This window comes from Aristolochia californica, unplaced genomic scaffold (assembly GCF_029961685.1).
Source record: "Aristolochia californica isolate CCGP_79_NKW_82.1479 unplaced genomic scaffold, dmAriCali1.0.hap1 SCAF_14, whole genome shotgun sequence".
NCBI classification, from domain to species: domain Eukaryota; kingdom Viridiplantae; phylum Streptophyta; class Magnoliopsida; order Piperales; family Aristolochiaceae; genus Aristolochia; species Aristolochia californica.
In genome coordinates, this window is record NW_027181815.1 from 5,498,743 (window position 1) to 5,525,203 (window position 26,461).

At 39.7% G+C, this 26,461-nt stretch overlaps 6 protein-coding genes across 7 annotated transcripts; 1 reads left to right on the forward strand and 5 right to left on the reverse strand.

The window, feature by feature from the left end:
- The first annotated feature begins 476 nt into the window (after window positions 1–476).
- Window positions 477–3,452, forward strand: LOC137950908 (uncharacterized). The gene is made up of 3 exons (XM_068797569.1): window positions 477–682; window positions 770–3,003; window positions 3,128–3,452. The coding sequence occupies exons 1-3, from the start codon at window positions 493–495 to the stop codon at window positions 3,203–3,205; spliced, it is 2,502 nt and encodes an 833-aa protein (XP_068653670.1). The 5' UTR covers window positions 477–492; the 3' UTR covers window positions 3,206–3,452.
- A 573-nt stretch (window positions 3,453–4,025) lies between these two features.
- Window positions 4,026–6,636, reverse strand: LOC137950669 (uncharacterized). The gene is made up of 2 exons (XM_068797257.1): window positions 5,764–6,636; window positions 4,026–5,041 (listed from the first exon to the last, which is right to left on the reverse strand). Exons 1-2 carry the CDS (start codon window positions 6,360–6,362, stop codon window positions 4,381–4,383), a joined length of 1,260 nt encoding a protein of 419 aa, XP_068653358.1. The 5' UTR covers window positions 6,363–6,636; the 3' UTR covers window positions 4,026–4,380.
- Window positions 6,637–10,131: 3,495 nt separating this feature from the next.
- Window positions 10,132–11,249, reverse strand: LOC137950295 (bifunctional pinoresinol-lariciresinol reductase 2-like). The gene is made up of 4 exons (XM_068796686.1): window positions 11,064–11,249; window positions 10,826–10,885; window positions 10,331–10,550; window positions 10,132–10,247 (listed from the first exon to the last, which is right to left on the reverse strand). Exons 1-4 carry the CDS (start codon window positions 11,247–11,249, stop codon window positions 10,132–10,134), a joined length of 582 nt encoding a protein of 193 aa, XP_068652787.1.
- Window positions 11,250–14,975: 3,726 nt separating this feature from the next.
- LOC137950028 (profilin-1-like) lies at window positions 14,976–17,282 on the reverse strand. The gene is made up of 3 exons (XM_068796370.1): window positions 17,065–17,282; window positions 15,662–15,799; window positions 14,976–15,459 (listed from the first exon to the last, which is right to left on the reverse strand). The coding sequence occupies exons 1-3, from the start codon at window positions 17,185–17,187 to the stop codon at window positions 15,325–15,327; spliced, it is 396 nt and encodes a 131-aa protein (XP_068652471.1). The 5' UTR covers window positions 17,188–17,282; the 3' UTR covers window positions 14,976–15,324.
- A 712-nt stretch (window positions 17,283–17,994) lies between these two features.
- LOC137949754 (profilin) lies at window positions 17,995–19,816 on the reverse strand. Of its 2 annotated transcripts, XM_068795932.1 has the most exons (4): window positions 19,799–19,816; window positions 19,443–19,649; window positions 18,760–18,897; window positions 17,995–18,412 (listed from the first exon to the last, which is right to left on the reverse strand). In XM_068795932.1, exons 2-4 carry the CDS (start codon window positions 19,563–19,565, stop codon window positions 18,278–18,280), a joined length of 396 nt encoding a protein of 131 aa, XP_068652033.1. In that variant the 5' UTR covers window positions 19,566–19,649; window positions 19,799–19,816; the 3' UTR covers window positions 17,995–18,277. The 2 variants fall into 2 exon arrangements, with proteins under 2 accessions (XP_068652033.1, XP_068652032.1); XM_068795931.1 differs by lacking the exon at window positions 19,799–19,816 and having other exon boundaries at window positions 19,443–19,737.
- A 566-nt stretch (window positions 19,817–20,382) lies between these two features.
- On the reverse strand, window positions 20,383–26,339 carry LOC137950387 (derlin-1-like). Its single transcript, XM_068796829.1, has 7 exons — window positions 26,156–26,339; window positions 23,476–23,611; window positions 21,900–21,973; window positions 21,630–21,723; window positions 21,255–21,398; window positions 20,858–21,018; window positions 20,383–20,739 (listed from the first exon to the last, which is right to left on the reverse strand). Exons 1-7 carry the CDS (start codon window positions 26,170–26,172, stop codon window positions 20,625–20,627), a joined length of 741 nt encoding a protein of 246 aa, XP_068652930.1. The 5' UTR covers window positions 26,173–26,339; the 3' UTR covers window positions 20,383–20,624.
- Window positions 26,340–26,461: the final 122 nt, after the last annotated feature.

Here is a 26,461-nt window from a genome sequence, read left to right on the forward strand (position 1 = left end):
GGAAGATATCCCCATCATTTTCTAGTATTATCGATCTGTACCCATAAATCTTGATAAAAAAAATGGAGTGGACGAACCTCCAAAACGTTCAAAACTCAATTCTGGATATTGATGATAACTACGATTATTAAATGCCGACGCTCTTCTATCAGTATTATTACCCTGACAAAGTTTTAACCTGCAGCTTCCAATTAAATCGTTCTGGACCATTTTTCATACTTGTGTGGAGAGAAAGACAACGGTTGGTCGCAAATTTACATCTTTTATGAGTTTTAGGGTTGAGAGAAATTAAGCACTTGAGGTTTTTCAAGACCTAATTTAAGTACTTTCTGAGCTCCAAACGAAAGCATGATAACATGTGGCACATGATATTAATATACTCAGATGAAACATTATTCAAAGTAGCCGTTGGTTTTGGATTTATCTATTGAGTGACGTTCCAAGTAAACCGTTGACAGTCTCCAACGGTCGAATCTCCAACGAATTCAAATAATGTTGCCCGCTCGCTGTTCGACTTTTGAATTTTTCCCTCGGTCGTCAAGCAGCGAACCGACAGAATCAGTTTTCTTGCCAAATCGAAAGAGGGAGAGAACCCCCGCTGAAGATCGGATGGACAGCCCCCACAAAAAAATTTCGCCACTCATAGCAAAGAAGTCTTCCCCGAGTTTGAGGGTTTCTTCTGGTACGATTTTTTCTTTAGTTTTTGTCCGATTTGAATGGTTCAGTTTTTTTTTTTTCTTCTAGTTAACGGACTCGTTTGTTTCTGCAGATTCTCATCAAGTGCGTCCTTGCAAAGAGGTTAATCCTGAAGACGTTGACGAGAACCAAGAACATGTCTGTAAGGACGTTGCCTTGAAGCCTCTGTTTCAGAAGAAAACCACCAAACATTTCATGTCCCCTACCATCTCTGCTGCTTCAAAGGTGGCTTCTCCTAGAAAGAAGATTTTGGTCGAAAGGAACGAGTCTCTAGTTGAGGACTCTCCGGCTTATGGCCATATGAGCTTCTTGTCCGATAGAACGCCATCACCTTCAAAGATTTCTCAACCTATTGACCCGAGTCTTCTCAACCCTGATTCTTCTTCTCTTCCCTACGACCCGCTTACTAATTACCTGTCGCCGAGGCCGCGATTTCTTCGCTACAAACCCAACAGTCGCCTTGAATTTCTGCGCAGAGAAAAGCATAAAGAAGAGTTGGGCCTTAGTGATAGCCTCTCTCCTGAGTCGAAGAAATTAACGGGAGACGAACCTCAAGCCTCGCTGAGTGATTCTCTGGATGAAGAACTTGGGGAACAAGAAGATGGGTCTCATCGGCTATCCGATAATATCGATTCAGAATCTTGCCGAGGACAAGACATTGAAAATCGTAATGGTGAAGAGGAAGACGAAGAAGAGGAAGAAGAACAACGGTCTTGGCGTGGGCGATCTGTTCTACAATGTTCCTTTGTTCTAAGCTTTCTGTTTTTTGGACTCTGTTTCACATCATCAACCTATCCTTCTTCTTCGCTGCCTTATTTACGGCATCTAGGAAGAAGTTCCGATGAAGGATTTCTTGACATTCAGGATCCTCTTCCCTATTTGACAAAATCGAATCTAGACAATTTCTCCGAGAAGTTCTTGAGATTGTCGAGAACGTTGTCGACGTTTGTTGGAGGTAGTGTTTGCTGGACTCCCAAGTTTGTTTCATTTGCGGGCGAAAAGGTTCTGATAGCTCATCCGGTAGTCACAACTAGCAACATTAATGCTGAGGGAGAGAGTCATTCGTGGCTTGCAGATGACCAAGTAGAAAGTTTTGATTTGGAAGAGCAGCAATCGGATGAATCAGTCCCTGTCGCGATTTCAGTAACAGCGTCAGTAGAGCGACCTGTAGATATTGACGGTAATCCTGAGTTACAAAATATAGCTGGTCAAGCAAGCGAGTTAGATGGTTTATGGAATGGTCATTTGTGGCAGCAGGACCAGGACTCGCTCAATGTAACGGAGGAAAATGACGACGAGGGAATCGATGAGGAGAATATTGTCGAACTCAAAGGTTCAGAAGCAGGGGAAAAAATTACAGACAAGGTGACTGATTTTCCAGATATACAATTTACTGAAATGGCTGGCTTATCTGATTCTCTAGTTCCACCATCTGAATCTGCGTTTGAGCCGGATCTACTCCTCGAATCCATATCGGAAACAAGCCCGGAAAAGGAGTCCTCTGAGCTGAGTGAAATCGATGCTCACTCCACCGAATCTGATCTTGGAATCACTCCTGAAACAGAGCTAAATGAGCAACAGGAAGACTGTTCATGGGCTGAATACGTGAAGGACAAATTAACATCCAAACCTGCTTTCGGAGTGTCTCTGTCGTTTATACTGGCGACATGTATAACTATTATATTTTTGCATCTCAAGGCCAGGAAAGCTTCTGAATCAATGTCTCCACCTACCGCTACTATCCAGCTACAGACTTCTGAATCAACCGCATTGGAGAACATAACTTTGGCACGACTCGAGAAAGAAGAGATGGAACGAAAAAATAATTCCTATGTCAATCTTTCTTTCAAAGAGCAGCCACTTCCTGCAGATAATTTCCAACCATTCTACGCGACCCATCCACCAACTGTTGAATTGCTCGGAGAATACAAGCTGGGAGAACAGGTAGGCAGCTCAGAAAAGGAACGAAAAAGTAACTCCCATGTCAATCTTTCTTTCAAAGCGCAGCCACTTCCTGCAGATAATTTCCAACCATTCTATGCGACCCATCCACCAACTGTTGAATTGCTCGGAGAATACAAACTGGGAGAACAGGCCGGCAGCTCAGAGAAGGATCCTTCCCTGAAATTAAAAACCGCATCTGGAGGCGAAAGCGTCAACATTCCTCAACCAAAAGAGCTGGAAAATTTGCGGGCATGCATTTCTTTCTCCAGCAATAAAGTGAAGTCATCCGCTTCAGCGTTTTCATCTGCAGATTCGCTGTCATACGCGAGCTTTACTGTTCAGGGAAAGTTAACAAAGAAACAGGTGAGAAGCATTAGTAAAAATTCTTAGCATTATCTCCCTCATCAGGAAATACAAAATCAACATTTTCCCATGACAACCTGACTTCTTCGCTAACTAAGGAAAAAAATCTTGTGATATCTTACAGGAAGGGGAGGCTGTCACGGTGGTCACAACTCCTGTTCGGCGCTCAAGCAGAATACGCAATCGGGTCAAGTCTCCATAAGGGCAACAACTTCGTCCTTGATTCTGCACAGAAACAGCTCCCTGTTGTTTCTTATCATTGACTTCTTCTGTTTTTTTCCCGTCTTCCGATTGCTTGCTGCCGGCAAAGTAGAAGGAAGACATTGTTGTTGTTCTGCTAACTTGTTTTCTCTTTTTTTTTTTTTTTGCTCTTTAGTAATCTCAATGAGGCACGCACGACACTGATGCTTAATCTGTAATTTGTACTCTAATATTTCAATTCTATCCAAGATGCAATCGTTTCCCACTAGGATTAATTACTAATTGATCGTGATGCAATCTATTTCTCATCTGTAACAGCGACCATCAGAGAGTTTCAATTTGTGCAGATTTGAACTTGATGTAGTTTCGATGCAGGAACTTTGATTCTTTGAATGAATCTGTCATTTGCGAGATTGTCTAAGGCAATTAAAGGTGCTTTATTCAAAATTTCTGAAATTTAGTTTGCTTGAGTTTTAGTAGATTTTTAGGCTAATTGTGTAATTATATGGAAATAAGTAAAGAAATTTAAGGTATAATCAGGGAGGGTCTTATAGGGTTGTGTCACTTTGCTTTATGTGCAGTTGGTCTAAGGCTTATCCAAAAAATTTGAAACCACGATATCCATTGAATAGAGATCCACTGGAATTTCTGATAAATTTGCCAGACACTGTGCCAGTCGAGAAATATTCCCATCAAGGTCAAGATATCGCCATTGACGAGACGAAACAGAGAGCCCTGTCAACTGTCAAGAAGCTGGAATTATATCGAACTAGAAAGAAGAAATATCTTGAACAAAATTTATGAATAAATAAAAACCGCGCCTTCGATCTCTGTACAGCATCGAATATCGATTACCTGGTGATTATACAAGTATACATGATTGCATCAGACATTCTCTGTATCAAAAATCTCTATCATCTTTGGAAAAATCAACTCCAGAAATAAAAAACCGCAAAAAAAGAATGGACTTGAGAGCTCACACTCGCAAACAATCGACCGAGGCCGCCGGTGACAAACAAAACCGACTCAACCGAAAAGACATTGAAACAAAAATTGGGAAATCAGAAGTAAAAAAAAAACCCAATCAATGGCTTTTTAATCATGATTTTATCAACAGATAAAAAACCCGTTGATCGTCACTGCACGGTTAACTCCAGATTTCGTTGGCAGAAGCTTTTACGAGACGTTATCTTGATGATCATAGCACAGTTCCTTTCTGAGCTTGTGGGAGAATAATTGGCAGGCATCCATGCTCAAATCAATGGCGGCTGAGAGCGCAACAAACAAGGCCGCATCAGCCATGCATGTCACATGCTGCATCCCCACCTGCACAGTTGGCTTACTAACCTTTCCTTCGCCTTCCACGGTCGAGCCCATCACAAATCCTTCCACAGAGGGCCAGTAGCAGGGGGTTTGATCTCCAACCAAGCTTCTTTCGATGCAGAACTGGCCACCTTTGTGGAGGCTCAGATGTGATTCAGCGATGGGTATACAAGAGGTAGGGCCAGTATCGGTAATGAGCTCCAGTTTGTAGCCCAAGGCGTCGATGGGACTCTTCTCTCGCCAGGCTTCGAGGCGCGCCCACGGCTTCCAGGCGTTGTCGGAGAAGCCGTTGGGGCGGAGGATGAGCCAAGCGCCAGGGTTTGAGCGAGACACACGGTCGGAACCCGGGGAGGGAACGAACGGAGTGCTCATGGACGCAGCAGCCACGGGAGAGCCAGAGAGGTCGAATATCATCAGTCTCCACCCTTTGCGTTCTCTTCCAGAGCGATCCTTCTCCATTCTGTAAGACCCCATCCATCCTCTACTGGTGTTGGAGTAATCCAGCTGCAGAGATCTGATCATACGAAACGGGAAAGAACCGTCAACAAAATTCATTCTTAACAAAACCAAGACCACAGAAACCAATTTTCAGCTTTGTTTACTGCCATCGGTTAATCAAATAAATTCATGGAGTTTAATGGATCTCTGCAATTTGATTGATCTAAGCTACCCACTGCAGTAATATAAATTCCTAACAATCAAGTTGGGTTTCTGGTGGACATTCAGTCAAGAATCCGCACATTAATGAATCAATTGGCAGCTGAGGCCTGTGTGGGTTAAGCAATAAATCATTGAAATCAATAATAATGTACGAAAATACATCAAAATAGATAGCTCCTACCTGTATATAACCAGAAAACTAATATGGATCAAGCGGGTTAATCATCAGGAAGTATCTTCTTTTTCTTATTGTTTCTCTCGCTTTCATTCTCATTAGAAGCAAGGTGTCATTTTAACCGACATTATTTCAGGCATGGCGACAATAAATCATCACTGTTTTCTACAAATCTTGAGGGAAATAATGTCGGCTCCATCAGCTTCATCGTATGAACCTGGGCCGTCTGTTTCAATATAAGTTCAATAAGGGCCAGATCCATTTACCCGCACAATTTAGCGAGAACAGTGGAGCTAACCAGAGCCGAGAGCAAACACTATTGCGGTAAATTTAACATTTTTAGGTCGAGAGTTGAAACTCGAAAATGCAAGCCGAGTTGGAGGTGGTAACTGGTTGCTCACCGTGGTGCGGCGTTACGGCCGGCGGTGAACTTGCAGGTGAAGACAGGCTGTCTTATGTTGCCTTGAATTTGGAAAACCACCGGGCTGCACTCCGGCTCGCCGCCGAACTGGAACACGAACCGGGGGTCTGGTTCGGAGCGAACCACGAGATGGAGTCGAGCCGATGGTTTCTTGTCCTCCTCGTGCTTCCCGATCTTCGCCCATCCGTTATGGTACACGCAAGCCCGCGTCTCCGCCCCAGACAGGTCCAGATTAAGTCGTAGCCGGCCCAGAAGCTTTCCGGAACGGATTCCGCAGGTAGCGCCCATCCGGCCGGTGTAGACAGCGACGCGAAGGGTAGCGGACTTGGGAAGGCGAGAGAGCAGGGCAGGGTCGAGGTGGAAGCGAACGGAGGAGGAGGAAGACGTGGCCGTAACATCGTCGGAAGCGGAAGGTGAGAGCGGGAGTGGAGTCGTCTGCGAGGAGAAGTTATGAAGACGGATCTTGCAGAAGCAAGGACTGGTCGAAGGATGCACGCCAGGTCCCGCGGGCCTCGAAGCAAACGGAAGTTTGAGAGCGAGTGACTCCACAGTCAGCCGTGCGAAGGGGCACGGATCCATTGTCTCTTTCTCTGCCTCCTCGTCTTCTACTGCTTTCTCTCTTCGAGTATAGAAGCTTCGTTTGATAGGGATTTGGGAAAGAGAAGCAGAAAGCAGAAAGAGAAGCGAATGGCGTAACTAACTAAGGATTCTGTGGAAAGAAACGCTTTTATGTGGTTGGAGTCTAGTCTGGTGATTAGCTGTGACTGTGAGTGAATGGAGCACAGGGAAATCTGCTCTGTCCTCTTAACTGGGTAAGACGGCGCGAGTCGGTGACGTGCTCGATTTCTCGAGAGAGGCGTGGCGTTAGCGTTTCTCTTTCTCCTGGAGATGGAGAATTAGAGGAGAAGGAATCTTATTGGGCACGTGATTAGGGAGCAAAACAACGACGTACGAGACTGGCGATGTTAGCGAGAAGGAAAAGCGCCAGCTGGGTCCTCGCTGTCACCAGGCTAGCGCCAACAACTTAGATCATCTAACCATTATCTTTAAATCTTCTGAGCGCAAATACCGCTAATTATGACATGGCATTCCAATGGGACCCATCCCTTAGTCGCCCTTTTAAATCCTTGGCATTAATGGCTGGCTATGCCCAGGGCCCACCGCCTACCTGGCACCGTACAGCTGTATTTAAGTTGAAACGAGGAGACAGGTGGGCCCTATCCTTTTCATCGATATTAGGGCGAAAACTCTTCCATAAATGAACGCTTCACCGTACACGTAGCTCAAGCCTGTGCTTACGTTTCGTCCACATCATGATGGATCCCTTCAAAAAACTACCACGTGCACTATAAACGGCGAGTTCCCGTCAATGCCAGCTTGAATGCTTCTTCCTTCTGCTCAACGTCGTCGGAAGGTGAACCGACGGGAGGGAAGGTGGCGATCGCCGACCAGTGTGTCCGTCCGTGGTCGACCGGTCGTGTCCCCTTAACCGAGAACTGGAATAAATTAATGTCATTTAATTGAGGATGTTGCGTGGTTGTCCAGAGATAAAATTACCGAACTTGAAGGGGACCTTTGGAGCTTTGTGGTTGGGAATGACTCTGTCTCTCTCTTTCGTCTTTTAGTTGAGACACAAGTGACATATACCCGATGGTCCTGCAAACTGGGTATTACTTTCTTCTGCAGTTGGGTTCATTAATAAGACAGGCAAGGAAGAAGATGCATTCGGTAATGTTAACTAGAGAAAACGGGAATGTAACCAGAGAATTCAATTGGGTGCAACTTTTTCTTATCTTTACTGGGGATCTGATTCACAGAAGTTAAAAGACAGACGTAATGGACATGACTGAATGGGAGAAGCTGCACCATGGTAATGATCAGTAGACACCGTACTCGCCTTCCTTCTGCGATGGCAAGCAATTCTTTATCCGGAAGGAAAGTTTTCTTTACTTTGTTATTATAATTTGGTTCAATGCGAAAGACTGGAGGGCCATCACTCATCAGCAATTGCGATCATCGCCGCACAAATAGATCAATTATACTAATCCACTCGAGAAGCATTTACAACCCGCATGCGATTTGCCGCTTCACCCACTGATAAGCTCACCCATGTTATTATTGTTTTTTTTTTTTGTTTGAAAGACATGCTTCATGAAGCTCTCAGATTTCAGTTTCAGATAGAGCTCATTATATTTGTCACCAGAGTGCCTTTTTTAAGCGTATTCTGTAGTTTTACTTGGGTTTTGGATATCTGAAACTGAAATCTGAGCTTTTTTAATTCCACTAAAGCGTATTCTGTAGTTTACTTGGGTTTTGGATGTAGGAGAATCTCAAGGATTTCGGCTTTGGAAAATCATTATTATATCTCCATATTAGGGGGCGGAGAGTCAACATTGAAGTTGAAGTTAGACTTCAAATTCATGGGAATGATGTGATTCAACTTCAATTGTTCTTTGGGTGTTAGTATAGACCAGTTCCCGTACACTTGAAAATAGATTTCAGTTTTAGTACCTCAAAATGAAAAATAGATTTCAGTGTTAGTACCTCAAAATGAAAAATATGATGTAAACAAAAGAATGATTAAATTTTTTTTAATATACTTAAATAGAACATATACCTAAACATATAATTAACCAAATAAATATGGTTACTATACTAATAAGTGATTTAATGTAGTATTAAAATATATTGATATACTAATTAATGAAATACTATATTATATTAATTAATTATTACAGTTTATTATAAAGTAATATAATAATTACGTGTAACTGTAATAAATTATAATAAATAAATAAAGTAAAAAATAATATAAGTGAATATAATAAATTAATTAATTCAATTTTTAATAACAAAAGTTCTATTTTAACATTATAAATCACTAATTTAATACAATAATAAAAATAATAAATAAATATATTATTTTATCAATAACACAATATATATTTTTACATATTATTAATTAATAATATATTGCCACAAAATTTAAAATCACTGGTTTAATTAATTATATCATTGGGATAATTAAACCAAAATAATTTATCAAATGTTTACATTAACAATATTTTAATTATGACTATTAAAACACTAATTTAATATAGTAATTAAAAAATGAATATACTGAATAAATAAATATTTTTTTATTAATAACATAAGATGGATTATATTAAAAAATAAATATAATGAATAAATAATGTTGGTTTAATTTTTCTTAACTTAGGAAAAACTAAATCACAACGTCGTCTTCCTCATAGGGCCGATAATAGCAGGGAGACAACGGCTGGCCAGCAGGCAACAACAACTGAGGTGGCACTCCGACCATATGCCGGAGGCCCTGCAACAAAGACGCTCTAACGGGATGCTCTGCGATGGAGCGGGGCAGTCAACTGTGACGGAGGATTGGTGATAGCAGCTCTACGACGGAGGTTGAGAGGGAGAAGAGAGAGGGAGATGAGAGGGGGAGAAGGGAGAGAGAGAGTGCAAAGACGAGAGGAAGAAGAGAGCGGGAGAAAAAAAAACTTGGGGGAGGAAGGTCGAGAGGGAGAAGAGAGTATGAGACAGAGCCCAAAATTTCAATGTGTCCAGAACGATTCAAAAAATTGGGCTGAATCACGATTCCACAATTTTAGCTTGAGACAATTACTTTTGTCTTTTAGATGACACTGGCGCTAGTGCACCATCAACGGCCTAATTAAATGAACTATGTAATGGGCATAAACTTCATTGTTGACTAATCCCCCCTTAATTGTTCTTGTTTTAAGTTTGTCATGGGTGAAATTAAATAGGGGATCTTTGTATATTTAATTAAACTGTAGCTTGGCACGCTTAAATTAAAGCCAAATAATAAGGAATTATTTGATGTGGATAAACAAGGGATCATGGTAGGTAAGTTGCCCTTTATTTGAGTATTTTCTTATCATTAAGGTTCCTTTGAGCTTAGTATTCATGTAATACCATCATAAATCCTGAACGAAACAGGTTGGAGTTGTTTTTTAGTTGAATCTATTTGAAGTAAGAATCTAGAGTCTATTACTTGCTTGAGATACTCTTCAGCTGTCACATACTTGTGGTCTGGATACATATCTTGGCTATCTACACCATGAGGAGCCTCTGGTTCGAATTCCAGGTCCCCATGGTAGAACATCTGGTACAAGTGGGCGACGCCGATTTGAAGAGGCGGCGGCGGCATTTCTGCATCGCAAAGCAAACCGTTTAATTTACCATCACATTCCATTTTTCAGCCATTAATCCTGAAAAAAGTTCCTGAGTATACTTACTGTCCATGGAACCAAGCCACTCAATATAGGTTTTCTTGAGCTCCTTCCTATGAGCTTCTCCCATTTCTTGATCACCTCCTCAAGATGTTGTCTCGCGGCCGGAGGTACAGGGTCTTGTTCAGTGTCCGGGGGTCATCGACGGCAAGCATCGTGTGCATGGCCATATCGTCCTCGTCGACCCAGATACCTACAGAATCAACAGAAAGCTGATCAGTTGTTTAATCGTTTAAACTCCTGAGCAATATTATAAGAGGTAAGACTGCCCCATACATTTCTTGTCGCCGTTGCCGTAAACGAGAACATGATCGGTCGGGGGCATGATATGGTCGACCTGTGCAATTGCAGCCAAGAAGTACCCCGCGCAGCAATTAGCGGAGACGTAAGTGTAGGGAATGTTGGCCTTCTCGATAGCCCGTCGGATGACTCGTTTGTCGGCGAAGACGTAATCTCCCGTCGGGATTGCGTGCTCCATTCGGTCCACGTCCAAACGCTGTCATGCTTTACGACAAAACTGAGTCAATTCTCCTTCATCATAAATTAATGGAAGAAAAAGCCAAATGAATTATATATCTCTTCCGCTCTGCCCCAATGACAGGGTTTCAAATTCTCAGAAAAAAACAGGATGATGGAGAGCCGGCAACATCTCCAGAACAAAATCCACCTAGAAGTTTGATCCTGTCTAGTAGAGGAATTAGATGCAGCCTATACCTTGATCGTTCCGACTTCTTAGATGGCTTCGATGAGTGTTAGCTGTTCCATGATAACGTGCCTCAAGTGGTTTGCTGCAACAGCGGAGACCAAGCTGTCGAAGTCATTAAACGAACCCTGCATACTCAAATAACAGTAGAAATATTAATCAACTGAAAACTTATGAAATGGATTGAAAGAAACGCTTCAGAGTTTCAAAAATAAAAAAAGGCTGAAGATGCAATCTTCCGTGACTTGTGAGATTCGAAGTCCAGAATCCGTTTTACTGTTCAAAAGGAGACAGAAAGTGGCGTACCTGAAGAAGAGTAGCTCCCTCCATTTTGAAACCGATGAGCATCTGAACTTTCTCGGCATCGGAGGCAACCTTCGGTCGGTATAAGACGAAGGTCGGGTGGCCGAGGGCCATGCTTGCCTTCACAAACCGTCGTCCTAAATACCCAGTAGCTCCTACTATCAGAACCCTACCTTTCTTCCCAGCCATGTCTCTCTCTCTCTCACCAAATCGTCGTCCACTGTCTGAACAAGCAAGAGAGATTCCTCTGCAAAGAACTACCCTGTATTTTACGGATATAATTATAGAAGACGCAAAAGATAAATGTTTGAGAATTGGGACATTTTGGCTGCCTTCTCTCCTCCAAACACTTAACTCAAAAGTCCAAATAGCAGCTACTGACTCCAACATATATTATACTGGGCAGTAGAAGTGTGTCAGGGGTGGCTTCGAACCGGCTCGGTTCGATTCGTCATTTATCGAGTTCGAGCATCGAAATTAGCTCGTTTACCTTAACGAGCCGAGCTCGACCGAAGCTAGATTTGGTTTATCGGCTCGCGAGCCGGCTCGAAATGAATCGGATCGGTATGAATCGGTAACGATCCCGAGCGAGCAGGGGAGGGGGGAGCGGATGCGGGAGCGAGAGTGAGGGGGGGAAATTTTTTCCTCCCCCCTTGTCACGGTCGACCCCTCCCATCAGTTGTTGTCACCGCCTCTGCCGTCGGCGTCTATACCGCCATCGCAGCTGCTCGCCGGTCGCCTCTGTGGCCGTCCGTTCGATTTCTTTCTCTCCTCGCCGTCGCCTCTGTTTCCGTCGCCGCCGCTTCCGTCACCGCCGCTTCCGTCACCGCCGCGTTCGTCGCCGCCAACTTCGTCGTGGCCGTCATCCCCGACAATAGGTCCTCTCCGCTGCCGTAACCCCCTTCCCTCCTCCTCGTCTCGGCGGAAAACCAGAACAGGGGAGAATTAATCTCCCCCTTCCCTCACGAGAAGATGATCTCGCATGTGCGATTTCGCACGTGCGAGATCATAAAATAAAAAAATAAAAAAAACTTTTTCCTCTGGAAAAAATTTAAAATAAATTTTATAGAAATAATTTTCTATAAACTATTAATGTCTAATGTTTTTTTAAATATTTTTCTAATTGAAATTTTTTATTAAAAATCATATAATTTTCTAAGTAAGATTTTCGTACCAAGACGGGGTAGAAAACTGTATAGAAATTTTTTTAATAAGTATTTAACAGTTGATGCTGTAATACTTTTAGCATGAAGAAATTTTCATTGTAATTTTGTGTTTGATATTTTATTTAATTAAAAATTTATCGATAAGTATAATAATATATTAGATTGATTATTAATTTTTATTTATTTCCCTAGAAGAGACAATAAAAGGTCCATTTAACTTTCCTAAGAAAATTTTAAAATATTTCCTATAATTTTCTAATAAGTCACTAATAGTAATAAGATTTTATTTAAAAAATTTTTTGGGAATATGTATCATAGGAAAAATATTTTTAGTTTTTCCTAGAATATAAATTTTTATCTAGGGGCACTAAGGAGGCCATAATAAATTATGGCCAGATTCATAAATTACAAAACAAGCTAGACAACAATTGGAGTAAAAAATATTAATATTGGTGCATTTTAATCCATTATTGAAATTCAATCCTGAACCTCCCCTATCATTATATTTTTTTAAAATGTATGCATAATTTTATATATAATTTATTCAAAGCCACCCCTACGTGCGAGATCATAAACAAGGAAAAAAAAACTCTTTGTCCCTTCCTCATGGCTCTTAAATAAATTGAAAAGATATTTTAGTAGAAATACGTTTCTAGAGACTATTAGTGGTTTTTTCAATAAATGTTAAAAAGACATTTTTAATAGAAATATAGGGACCATTAGTGCCTCATATTTTTTCAAAATATTTTTCTAATTATAAATTCTTTTTAAAAAATCATATAATTTTCCAAGTAACATTTTCTTGCCAAGATGGGTTAGAAAACCATATAGAAAAATTTTGAATAAGTATTTGACAGTTGATGATATAATACTTTGAGCATGAAGCAATTTTCATAGCAATTTTGTGTTTGACATTTTATGTGATTAAAAATTTATCGATAAGTATAATAATATATTAGATTAATTATTATTTTTTATTTATCTCCTTAGAAAAGGCAATAAGAGGTCCATTTAACTTTCCTAAGAAAAATTTAAAATATTTCTTGTAATTTTCTAGTAAGTCTGTAATAGTAATAGGATTTTATTTGAAGGATTTATAATTTTTATTTGGGTGATTGTAAATTGATAGTGATATTTTATTTAATTTTGTTGTGTTTGATTATTGTATAGAGTTTATTTATAATGTTATGCAGTGTATGGAGTGTTTAGATTATTTTATGGAGTGTATAAACAATTTCATGAAGTGTTTATGGAATGTATAGACAATTTTATGGAGTGTTTATGCAGGTATTATGTATATTGATTATGCCCAATTTTAAATAGAGGTCATGCCAAATTTTATACAAGTATTATATATATAGATTATGCTCAATTTTAAGTAGAGGTTATGCCCAATCTTATACACATATTATATATATAAGTTATACCCAATTTTATGTAGATATCATGCCCAATTTTACGTAAAATGTATGCATACTTTTATATACATTTTATTCGATATATATTTTTTGAAAAATTTTAAATGTATGTTGAGGCTCGAACTCGTTGGGCTCGAGCTCGATAACAATTTTAGGCTAGAGACGAGGCTCGGCTCGAAATATTTAAATCAAGCTCGACTCGAACATAAGCAGGTTCGGGCTCGGCTCGGCTCGATGCCACCCCTACTGGGCACTAGATATGTGGACTGTCTTCTGAGGCGACCAGAATCGAACATCGAAAGCCACGAGAAATAAGTCGAAAGTGAAAAAAAAAAAAAAAACTTCGTAGACTCCTTTGTCAAGAGAGCATGTCTAAGAGAGATCGTGACAAGCTAACTTGAGGAGTGCAGGAAGAAGAGGGTATCGTTGGAGTTGTGGTGGCAACTAGTTTCCCAACAGTTAGAGCTCATCCGACTGTCAAAGATTTCAAAGTGCCCAAGAAGCAAATTAGTTAGAGAACATTTCTTAATCTGAACAATGAGAAACAATGAGAAACATAGGGTGTGAAGCTTCTACTGCGTTTCCATGGCAATAACCTATTGTCGGGTTCTCAATCTTCATCTTTCTCTTGCATCTTTAAGAAGACGGTGAAAATTAATTTTTGGTTCAGGGAACCAAAGCATCAGAGGAATGTCATACCCCTCGATCGACCGACATTGCCATACAAGCAGTGATCTTGGTCAACGAACGCGTAAAAGGAAGGCTCCCAATCCGCTGAAGAGAGAGAGATTTGAATCGCCTTTGCTTTAAACGCACAATTAGCAATCGTGTCTTCTTTTCACCATTTTAGCACAAAAATCCGGAGCCGCAGCCCCAACAAATGACCCTTGGGCTTAGGACTTGCACTCGGCGGAAGGCTCTATCTGTCTTACATCCGATTAGAGGGGAGCCGGCAAGGGCTTATCCGTCGCAGAAACACTCGCACCAGTTTGCGTCCAAGGATACGATAGAGAAGCAAAACCCCAATCTAGCGGGATCACAAGAGACGACCAAGCATAACAAGCAGTATCTCAGGTAGACGGTCAAAATCTGTTTATAAAATATAATGAATCAAATAAGGTTCTTATCACTCATATATTCTCATGTATTTTCAATTATTTTCGATTATCCAAGACCACTAAAAGAGGCTCCTCACCTTTTTAAAAAAAAATTTACAAGCCATTTCTTTCCTTTTCTCTGGTTAGATACAGTTAATGGACCTCTCTTGCAGAAAGATTTACCAAAAGAATAGAAATTTTCAAAAAAGCTTAAAGTAGCATATGAGGATGAGGTTCAGAAGCCATCTTATAGGACCAATACATTAATCCACAATTAAAACTCCATATAGGTATAGTTCACTTGAAAATCATTATCCCTGCCACATGAAGTATACAGAGAAGAACAAATTCAATCAGAATGGGATTCTTCATACCCACCTTACAAACACCTATAAATACTTTTTTTTCTTTTTGTCCCCACACAGATTAGCCCCCTATGGCCATATCAAATTCATTATTCACTGCAAGTGCAATCACTCCAATGCCTAGTAGTATTTAGATCCCACAAGCTGGTGTTAACTATTACAGCTCAAAGAAGGAAAACATGAAAAATCCACCAAGACATTACATACCCAATAGCAACCTAAAGACCTTGTTCAATGAGATAATCCCCAAGCCTCTCAACAATCATGTTGCATTGCCCACCAGTCAGAGGCTCGTCATAGATGCCAATAATCAAAGCTTGGTTGGTCCTTTTGACAGTAGCACCTCCAGACCCCTAAAGTATTCCAAATTATGGTTAATGTTAATAATCTGATCATAGTGGATAAAAACAGGTCAAATGACCACCACTGTAATTTTTTTATTAGTTTCAATCGGAAATGATATATAAGAGTAAGCTGAGTCTACCCAAAATGCAAAATTAGCATTAGGAGTCAACATAGTAGCAATCAAATAAAAGCAAGTTAAGAGATCATCACCTTCTTCCCTCGAATGACAGCACCTGATTCACCTTGGATAACCATATATTTGGTGCCTCCTAGGTATAAACCAGTTGGTGCGAGTGATCCAGGTTCATTGAAGTCATTCATGATAGCAGCTATTTCTTCAGGCTTAAACTGTAAAATCCAAAAAATAATAATAACAATAAACGATAATCAGAACAAGAAAACCACCCATTCATGAGGTAGGAACATATATAGATTTCCACTATAGTAGGATACATAAAAGTTTGCCAATACATACACAAGTTAATGATCAGATGCGTGATCATATTAGACTAAAGAGACACAGAAAGACATTATCTATATCTCAAACGGAAATCAATAGCACCTAATTCAAACCAAGACAAAATAGACCATTAGATCTAGTAATTTTTTGTACATTACGATAAGGTATTACAAACTTGGGTCTCCATTTCTTCCATTAACCATTAATCCTCCTCCTGTTACCATTTACAGTTCTACACTCTTGCCAGCTTGTTTAGCCCAATCCAAACCCAGAAACTAAATGCTTCTTTGGCAAAACCTTTACTAAAATTTTATAACCAATCACTGGTACTTGCTTATGGAATAAATTAAACGAACAACAGATCAGTAGGCGTGGAGGCCAGAAGTTGATCTTCAGTTTGACTGAGAGCAGAAAAAATCGACGCCGGTTTGATATAACATTCTTAGCTCCGTCCTAGATGTAGCATATCAAGATGAAATTATTTGGCCCTGATGCTGACAAAGTGACAATAACATCCTCCAAAAGCAAAAACGAAGTAACGTGTGACTGATCCTACTTAGCTTTCATCCTAAAAGAAATACTAGATAACAAACAATTCGTAAGTTACATTAACAAAGAAGAAGAAAATTACCCAGCACAATAGAGTACTTCACATGTTCAAACTCATTACCCATTAGAAAACTAGCTCCACCACATGCACATAAGATCCAAAACTATAAAGACAAATGAGAACTATTTCTGAACATTGAGATCAATGTACAAAAAAAAAAGTAACAACAATGGAAATCCGAAGCCAAAAGGACTCTCGTCATATAACAGAACCATCTCCCATTATCCGTACAAGCAACTAAGGTAGGTTTATAAGAATCAAATCTGGAAAGAAATGAACAAAGACAAAAACATCCAAATGAGCTGAGCATGTTAGACAAAACGCTTCAACTTAAGATCTATTGGATTCTTCAACACCCCAGCTTAAAATAAAATCGCACAAAAAAGACTGAGACATAAGTAAAGCAGCCAAATCAGAAAGCCTCAGTTCGAAACAGGAAAGCCGCTCACACAATAGAAGAAGAAAAAAAATCTCCGGATACCCATTTCAGATTCAATCGGTTCGGTTAAAAGAGATTGAAGTCCAGCTGAGATCGAACTGAACCTGGGGGAAGGTTTCACTCTGAGCCCAGACGCTTCCGTCATGCCCGATGATTGCAGCTGCCGTAAGATGGTTGCCCTCGATCTCGCACATCAAATGATCATCAACGTACGCTTGCCACGACATCTTGCCGAGACTAGAATTCTAGTGGTGAGGGGTGGGGGGGATCGTAGTCTCCGCGCAGAAGGGGACGGAGAGAGGTACAGAGTTGAAAGTCTGGTTACGCGAACTAGGGAATAAATAAAGAGAGGAGAGAGATTTTACTCGGCAACCTATTGAATCAGATTGAATAAAATGCCCCTCACGTCCGCTATATTCCAAAATTACAAATTCCTCCCTTATCTTTGTCACAGAAACTGTTCTCTCCTTCTGTTCCAGAACCAGTTCAAAACCAAATTTTAAAATTTGAAGCCGCTCTGTAGTCTTTTTGTTAACTCCGACTTGTATGATTTCTTCTTCTTCTGTGCAGTAAAATGGTAGGCAAAGGTTGGTTGAGCGATTCGGCAGTTCATGATGTCTGTCACCTTCCCTTGAAAGCTTGTTTTGGCAGAATTCCTACCATGGAATGATGGAAAAAGCTCCTTTCTATATGGGAATGGGGATTCATTTAGACCGTGTTGTTCTTCTTCATTCCCTGAACAGGCGCATACAGTCCCCGAGTGAGGAGCAATTTGTGGAGTTTGATAGCAAATAAAGAGCTTAACTGAAGCAGATCTTTTGCCGTAAGATTCCCAAATAGGACGTGTTAGTGTTGATTTCAGGGCATGAAAACGGGAATTGGGAAAGAATCAGAGTTTTACAACTCAGGACTTAGATCCCACTTGAAGACATAATTTTTTTATTTTTTTATATATTTTCAAATTAATAGTTAGTTGATGTCTCAGCCTCGGCCTCTTTGGTGGAAGCACATAAAGTAGATGAATGCAAATAAAATAAAAAGAAAAAGAAAAGAAAATTTCTTAGAGAATATTTGTCTGCAAAGTATAACATTAGAATAAATAGAAAAAAAATGCTGCAATCGGAATAGAAGGGGCTGATGACGGAAGATGAGTCGACTCTAGATACCAAATCTTGTCCTCACGAGATTATTCTCTCCAAAAATCACTAGCGCCAATTCGTGGCCATAGAAAGTAAATACCAAGCTCAACACCCGTAGGCAAAGTACAATCCATCAAAAACAGGGGAAGAAAAAAAAGAAATATGCAAAGAATCTGAACTAAAGGCCCTGCTCAAGGAGGTAATCGCCCATCCTCTCCACAATCATGTTGCATTGCCCTGGAGTCAAGGGTTCGTCGTAAATTCCGAAGATTACAGCTTGCCCAGTCTTTTTAATGGTGATGCCACCAGAGCCCTGTACCGGAAAAAAAGTTCAAATTAACGATAAAGAAGCAGGGTGTTAAGCCGGATTAAACACATTTACAAGGAAAAGATGAAGTTAAAAAAAAAATGGCATTTCTATTTTGGAAAATCACATTGAGATCGACAGTTATTTAAATTGTCAGATTCACCTCCTCCTACCTGTTGCCTATGGATTGAATTTAGAATTAGAGTTATTTCGTGACTCTTCCGAACTTTCTTCCCACATATTTAGATTACCATTCATTTCTTTACGATTTGCCGAATCATCTGGTAGTATTTGAGGAAAACCTGGTGAAAAATAAATTACGAATACATAAAATGGAAATCCAAATGAATCACCTTCTTGCCACGGATAACTGCTCCGGGCTCGCCTTGAATTACCATATACTTAGTACCACCAAGGTACAAACCAGTAGGTGCAAGGAATCCAGGTTCGTTGAAATCATTCATGATGCCATTGATCTCCTCGGCCTTAAACTATGATTCCAGAATAAAAGCACACTATGTTAACTACAAGCAGATATAAACGGCAGCAAACAGAGTTCAGGACAAGTGAAAAACAGAGATCAGCAAGCAGTAGATAAAACTATTCAAAAGTACCAATGCCTACACCATTTCCTAGCGTCAAAGTCGAAAAAAGTTCTGTTGAAAGCGGTCAATCTCAAATCCATTTCAAACTTTTAAAAAGGCCTTATGAACAAGGAACAAGATAGAGTGCAATTTACCAAACTAAAATCCACTGGGACATTCTACGTGAGTTCAATGTTATGAGGTCCAAACATACCAATCTACATTGAGCAGAATCCGATCTACAATTATCCAACTCCAAGTCTAAAACATAAAACTGACAAAACGCACTCACTAAATCCAAACAAAATCACTGATCGCGACATCAGAAAATCTAAAAATAAAATTAAAACAGAAGCAAGACGACATGAAAAAGAATCAAGGACCGAAACGCAGTTCCTACGTGAACCAGATCGATCAAAGAAAGACGACAGGCAAGGAGGAAAAAGAAAAACCTGAGGAAAGGAGGTGCTTTGAGCCCAGACGCTGCCGTCGTGTCCGACGATCGCGGCGGCCGTGAGATGATGGCCATCGATTTCGCACATCAAGTGATCATCGACGTAGGTCTGCCACGACATTGTGGTTGCTCGGAGGTTTGGTTTTGCTTAGCTTGGCCGGGAGCGAGAGAGAGACAGAGGAGCAAAGGCAAGAGCAGCTTCGATCTGAGATGCGAGGATTTGGAAGAATAAATAAGTAGGGAAGATGGGAGCCCAAAAGTTTTACAGGCCGTTCATTCAAAAGTTGCCTTCACGTTCGCCTGCCTTCGAGGGAGAAAAAGTCTAAAAACAAACGAAATCTTCCGAGTACTTACCGCAACAATCGTTACCATCAGAAGTCCATTAGAAGCTTTCTCGTTTAGTCACCTTTACTTGGCTCGCCAAATACGCTGAATAAATCCCGACAGGGAAGAGTGCTCGGCCGTTCTCCCTCTAGGCTGGCAAAATCCCAATGATTGCGTCTTTTACACGTGTCTTACTTTAGTGCATGTGTTCACGCACTAACAGTCTTCACTTTTGTTACTGGCTGGACCTAAGAAGTCGTCAAAATGCATATAATAGAAATTGAGAAATAATGGAGCAGACATAAGGATCCATTTGTTCTGTCATGTAGGGACAGCTCTAATATATACTGGTGCGAGACATGTAAAACGGTTATCTTAACTGGCCGATTTTAGTCTCCTATTCAACTCTAATATATGGTGCAAAACTTGTTATTCATCGAACAACTGAAATAACGTTGATTTAATGTTGGCATATTTTACACCAAATGATTTTTTGTATTGGATCAGCCATTTTGCTAATTAACCAATTCGGTTGATTTATCAACAGCCTCCACAACTGTAGATTTGAAGCTATAACCCATGGGCGTTACTCTAATATCATACATAATCCTTGATCAGTTTAACCTGTGAAAAGATATAAGAATTACACGAAGTAAACTGTTTACAGTACGAAAAAAAGGTTGGAAAACGGGGAAGAAACTTAAGAACTCTCTTGAAGGCCGGGACTGCACCGTTTAGACATCTTTTCCTCTTTTGAAATGCCTCTGTTCTGTTGGCTACGCGCCTAGTCCTCTTACAGATGTGCTTCTCCAGCAAGAAAATGGGTTCCATTAATGTCTGCTTCCGTGAGTTTGTTTCATTCATTGAGCCTGTAGCCTCTTCCTCTGAAAGCCGTACCAGCGGTCCTAATGGCCTGAGGGGGGGCTCCATATGATGGGCCTTCCAACCCCATCCGAGCGACAAGTTTGTGCCTGCAGTCATTGTTAAGGAACCTTTGAAGACCAGACAAGGGGGGGTACAATTTCATGGTAGACAAGAAGGATCAATGAAATTAGAAATACAGAGGAAGAGAATATAGAAGAAGGATACACCCAAAGTGGAGTCCTAAGCAGGTTTGGTCCACCCGCCAGGGGATATAACACAGAAAAGAAGTAGTAAGTGTGTCCAGCAACAATTCCAAGGAGGTCTGGAGTGATATGTGAGCCAAATATAACATCTAGTACAAGCATAGCCCACGGTAGATAAAATGCCTGGTCACATAAATGCGATTAAGTTTTCAAAGATCATATTAGCAAACTAGAATAGAAGGCATGGAAACTTTCAATAATAAACTTTTTCACTACTTTTTCTTCTAATCTGAATCGCTCAATCCATTCGCAAAGACCTTTGCACAGCCAGGAGTCCATGTTATAGGGACATACAAAAGATCACTGCCTGATCTTTCTAAAGCAGAAAAATATCCACTCAAATCATGGAAAAAACATACCTTTAGTGTCACAAGGCCATAAATGCTGATTTGTGCATTTGGGAACTCTCTACTCCAAAGATACAGAAGCATGAAAACCAGAGAAACTCCAAGGAATGGCGGAGCAAAGTATAATGGGATAACAAGTGGAATAGCAGATAATACCTAACATTCCAAGTATAAAGATGACAAGTTAGTCTTAATTCAAATCAACAAGCAAACCAAGCTGCAGTAATTTTTTTATCTTCATTTCTTTTTCTTTCTTTTACCCGAATTAACAGTAGATACTATCACTTTGTCATAGTAGGCTTGTACGAATGACTTTAAAGGTTGAGATAAAAAACTAAAATGCTCCAGCAAGAAATACTTAAATAAGAGGAAGCAGAGAAAATATACCAGTAAAATGAAGGCCCCAAACATTATCATCCATAAAAAATCAGTTGTGCGCTTTTCAAATGGCCCTTTCTCGAGTTGCACACCATATCTTGCTCTACAGATTAAAATGCCATCGTCATGAATGATTCCTCTCAGCTTATGTTACCTCAGTTAAGTAGAAAATTAGAAAACGCTGGGAAGATGCATGTCGAGAGCATCGCTACCAAGAGGTTTTCCTGGGTAGGATAAACCATGTATCTCACAGGTTGACTGAGCACAACAGAAACTTACAGCGTTAGGAGACGAATACCAAAGTTAATTGAGAACTTGCCGAGGAAGAAAAAGTTTGTAACAAGTCTCCACACCTGCAAATGCACCAAATTTTTCAGAGAGAAAAAAAAATCCTAAATAGTGGGCAAAGAAGACAAGATAACAAGATAAGAAAACAAAAAGTAAACAGAAAGTAAAATATAGAAAGATCAAACTCCACATGAACATCCAACTTTTTCATTCAACATGTAAAAAATTACATATTAAATCAAAGAAACTATCAATCAGATGAATCATGATTGGTAGATCCTAGGTTCAAGCAGTCTACTGAAATCTAATTATTGCAAGGAAACAAAATTTATTCCTAACCAAGCAGCCTACCATTCACACCGCTTAAAAAGAAATTTTTTTCTTGGATGGCGTATTATCACTTGACTGGGCAGATGTCACATAATACAAACAGAAAGAGGAAACAACAATGAGGATAGATGAAAAAGAGGAGAGAAAAGGAACATCAAGTACCAGGTTTACACATTATACAAGTAAAAAAACACTACTTGCTTCACCAAAAGTGAAGTTTCCATCCTTCAATGAAAAGTTAACAGAAAACAAGTATTTAACAGGAATAAAGAAGCAAAGAAAGTGCAGCAGAAGTCACAATGCATGTATACAGTGTCATTTGTGCAGACAGTGATGTTACATTTTGATAACATGGTCTTCACTCTGACCACTTATCAAACTAGTCATTAACAAAAAAATTGTATTAAATCCATCACCGGAAGAGCAGAATATAGAAAAGCTTGAAATTCACCCAAAAAACAGTGCAGAAATGAAAAATAACCCTTTTCAGGACCACTTGTTCAACCTAAAGCATTTGTTTAAAGGAAGCAATCTCTCCTGCTAGTTTAATAGCTTGACTTGGTTATCAACCTTAACTAACAAAGAAGTAACTAACGGTCTTCAATAGACAATTTTGAAATGAATAGTTCATTAAACCTACGAAATATATAACAAGTCCTTAGTCAAAGGAATGTTTTCCTCGTCTTCAAACTAGGATTTGAAATGCTAAGCTTTTTGACTGTGGAACCTGATTTGGATGTGATGCTACCAGGATATGAAGGTCGGAACCTTCCCTAAGATTCAATATAGTCGATACATAAACAATAAATGGGTAGCATGTATTCTTTGCTCATTTAATAAAAGAAATGCACCACCTATGGTCTGAAACCTTCATCCATGACAAACAAACTCAATAAGAGAAAAAGGAAGAACAAAGAGAATATATTTAAGGTTGAACTTTCATTGACCAGTCCATAAATTTCTTAGCTCATTCCACTTCCTCAGCATAGTCGAACCATTTTCTATGAACAGCTTCTTGTTGTTGGGTTAAGACATTGCAATTCACTGGGATTGACCCACAACTTGAGTTCGGAAAGTGAGTTACATAATCAAGCAGCTTAAACTTTCACTAAACCCACAAACTAGATATACATTTTCTCCATAGTGCCTATGAAAGTCCTATAGAATATGGATTATAATGACTAATATGATAGTGTAAACCAAACAGAGAGAAACAATAAGTCATATGCAATCATACCTGGAAATGAGAAAATACAGGATCATATATTAATGCAATACTTTCAGGGTGATATAATCCTAAATGGAATGCCGTAGTTGCCAGCACACAGATGGTCCCGTAACCCTTGGTAATAGGAGGAAGGGAGTTGTAGAATCTGGAGCAAAATGACAATAGGTCAAAAAATTAAAAACAAAAAAAAAGGCAATGAGGCAAAAAAATTATAACGAGAGTATCGCATACAAGGAGTAACTACATAAGAATATGGAACAAGAAACAGCAAAACTTGTTCGCCAGCATTTATTCACTAATTACTCCTTAATTCTATAGGCCACAAATCCCCTTTTTCCATTGATGTGGATTTATTCAGTAATTACTCCTTAATTCTAGACCCAACAAATTCAGGATGATAGTGCATGAAAAGCCAACTTGTGAAATAATTTTTTTATACTAGGATGGTAACATTTGAGATGAACCTAAAGATACAGAACCTCAAAAAAAAAATTTGTCAAAGTCCTAGGCAAGAGTATTTCCCAAGAGGTCACCCATCCTAGAATTACTCTCGCCCAGGCTCGCTTAACTACGAAGTTCTGAGTCAGATACCTAGCCAATACAACCCGAAAAGACTAGCCGTTTAAGGTGCGGAAAGCCAAGTATCTAACTCAAACCACAAACTCTAACAAGAGTGGACGGAACCACTCTGACACCCACCCCGCCCATTCTGGAGCCGCTTCTCACGGGATACGAACGCGGGCCATGGCGTGCCTAGCTCTGATACCATGTCAAAGTCCTAGGCAAGAGTATTTCCCAAGAGGTCACCCATCCTAGAATTACTCTCGCCCAGGCTCGCTTAACTACGAAGTTCTGAGTCAGATACCTAGCCAATACAACCCGAAAAGACTAGCCGTTTAAGGTGCGGAAAGCCAAGTATCTAACTCAAACCACAAACTCTAACAAGAGTGGACGGAACCACTCTGACAAAATTAACAGCTGATTTTCGTGTAAAACCAAAGTATATTGCAGCAAATACCAATTTTACATATTGCACATTCATATCAACCAGATCATAGTTTTTAAATTGAGCAACTATATCAAGAATTGTGAAATGAAAAGAAAGCCATGACAAAAATTATCTCACCAAGGATATGCCAGTGGCACTAATAAGAAACATAGATACAAGTGAACAAATCAAATGACAAAATATAATGGATCTCCAAAACAATTCATATTCGAGAATATTTTGATTTTGCCTTCTAATATAACCAGTGCATACTCACCATTTCATACAATCTGCTTTTAACCTTTTGAAAATCTATGCTATATCAAGTTAATCTCAAGATCCCTAAGTAAGGACATCGTATACTTGAACCACCCTGTAGCCTCTGGCAAAGTCAAGGCACTGATTCTGCACAGAGTACCAAAACTAACCTCACGGACCTAAAGGAAGAAATTGAGTAGTTTGGACAATCATATTGCCTCCTCCATAATCAAGGCCCATGCAAATAAATACGAAGAAAAAGTGATCTCACAGAAAAGCTATATCCAGGAGAAACTCTGTAGTTGGATTGATCCCTATGGCCTCCACTACTGTCAACCCCTCTCTAAGGATCCGAATCAGATTATCATTGATCAGTGAAACCAAAATTAGTGACCACCAGTTCAATATACAATTTTCTAAGGTAGAGATAAGTAAATCAGTTAAAGTTAATTGTTAATGTAATGACACCTATCCATAAAAAAAAAATTACACTATATTTGTTTCATCACGGCATGAATAAATATTGAATATTGACCCTAACAAAGAAAAACGAAACAAGAATCCTCAGAAATCAAGCTCCAGTCTTTGATCACAAAACAGCTGCAAATGGCTTCTGATAACTCCAGCAGCATGAATGTGCTCTGACAATGGAACCACTCAGGTCTCAATTTCATGTAGAAATACTGTTATGCACAGAATAACATTATTTTAGTTGTTTTTCTTTAATTTACTTTATTTATTTCAGTTTTAGGCCACAGGGGTATTTTTGTAATAATTTAGCGTAAACCCTAAAAGGGACCCTATTTAAGAGGTAAGAGTAACGAGAAGGGAAGGATTTGAAGTATTGAGAATTAGGTTAATTATAGAGTAAACAGGCTTGGAGTTCTCCTCAATGAGCTCTAAGGTTTTCAAGCTTTCTTTTGGCTTGATCTTCGTTGTCCTCCTCTTCCTTCCTACGAATCCTTGTGTGAGATCTGGGACCATAACAAATACCCACTACAAACTAAATAATCAGATAATAGTCGTCATAAAAAAGAATTAGTCCAAACTACACTGCCACCAGCATACTGTAGAGGCCAACAAAAGTGGCCGATGCCAAGTACAAAAAGAACAAAAATAAGCCCACATGGAAGCCCTTCCAGGTTAAATCATACCTTCGCCCAACACATTTAGAACCACGCATGCATGAACATCCTCAAAAAACAACTAAATTACTGAAAATGGGAAAAGGCGAGTTCCGTCCTTGAAAATTACAAAACAGGAAGATTTCGAAACTCACAAAGAGGAAAAAGCAAACGACTAACAATTTGGCACAATAGAGGGTCAACCCCAGAACCAGAATTTAAAAACAAAAACCTTTTAACTACAATAAGGTATCCCACTCAGGTTCTCCACATCCAGAAGACAAGAAGAGAAAAGAAAAGGGGAACTAAGAGAACTTACTCCGCCGGGGACGACATTGCGTCAAAGTGCGAGAAATTGATCGTAAAGAGACTCAGAGAGGAAAATTAGTAGGATATAACGTGACTTGTATGTGCCCGAGTTCGTACCAGTGCGGAAAAGCTAGGTAACCAGACTCCTAGGTATGTTTACCGCACTCGAGCTGATCGCTTCCAGCCCTAGGTTAACACTCCCGCCTTAGAATCGACCAACCGCACTTATTTTATAATGAATCCAGCCACCTTTTCCTCTGTATAAAAATCTATATTGATCCGTTATAATTTAAAAAATATATTGAAAACTAATTTT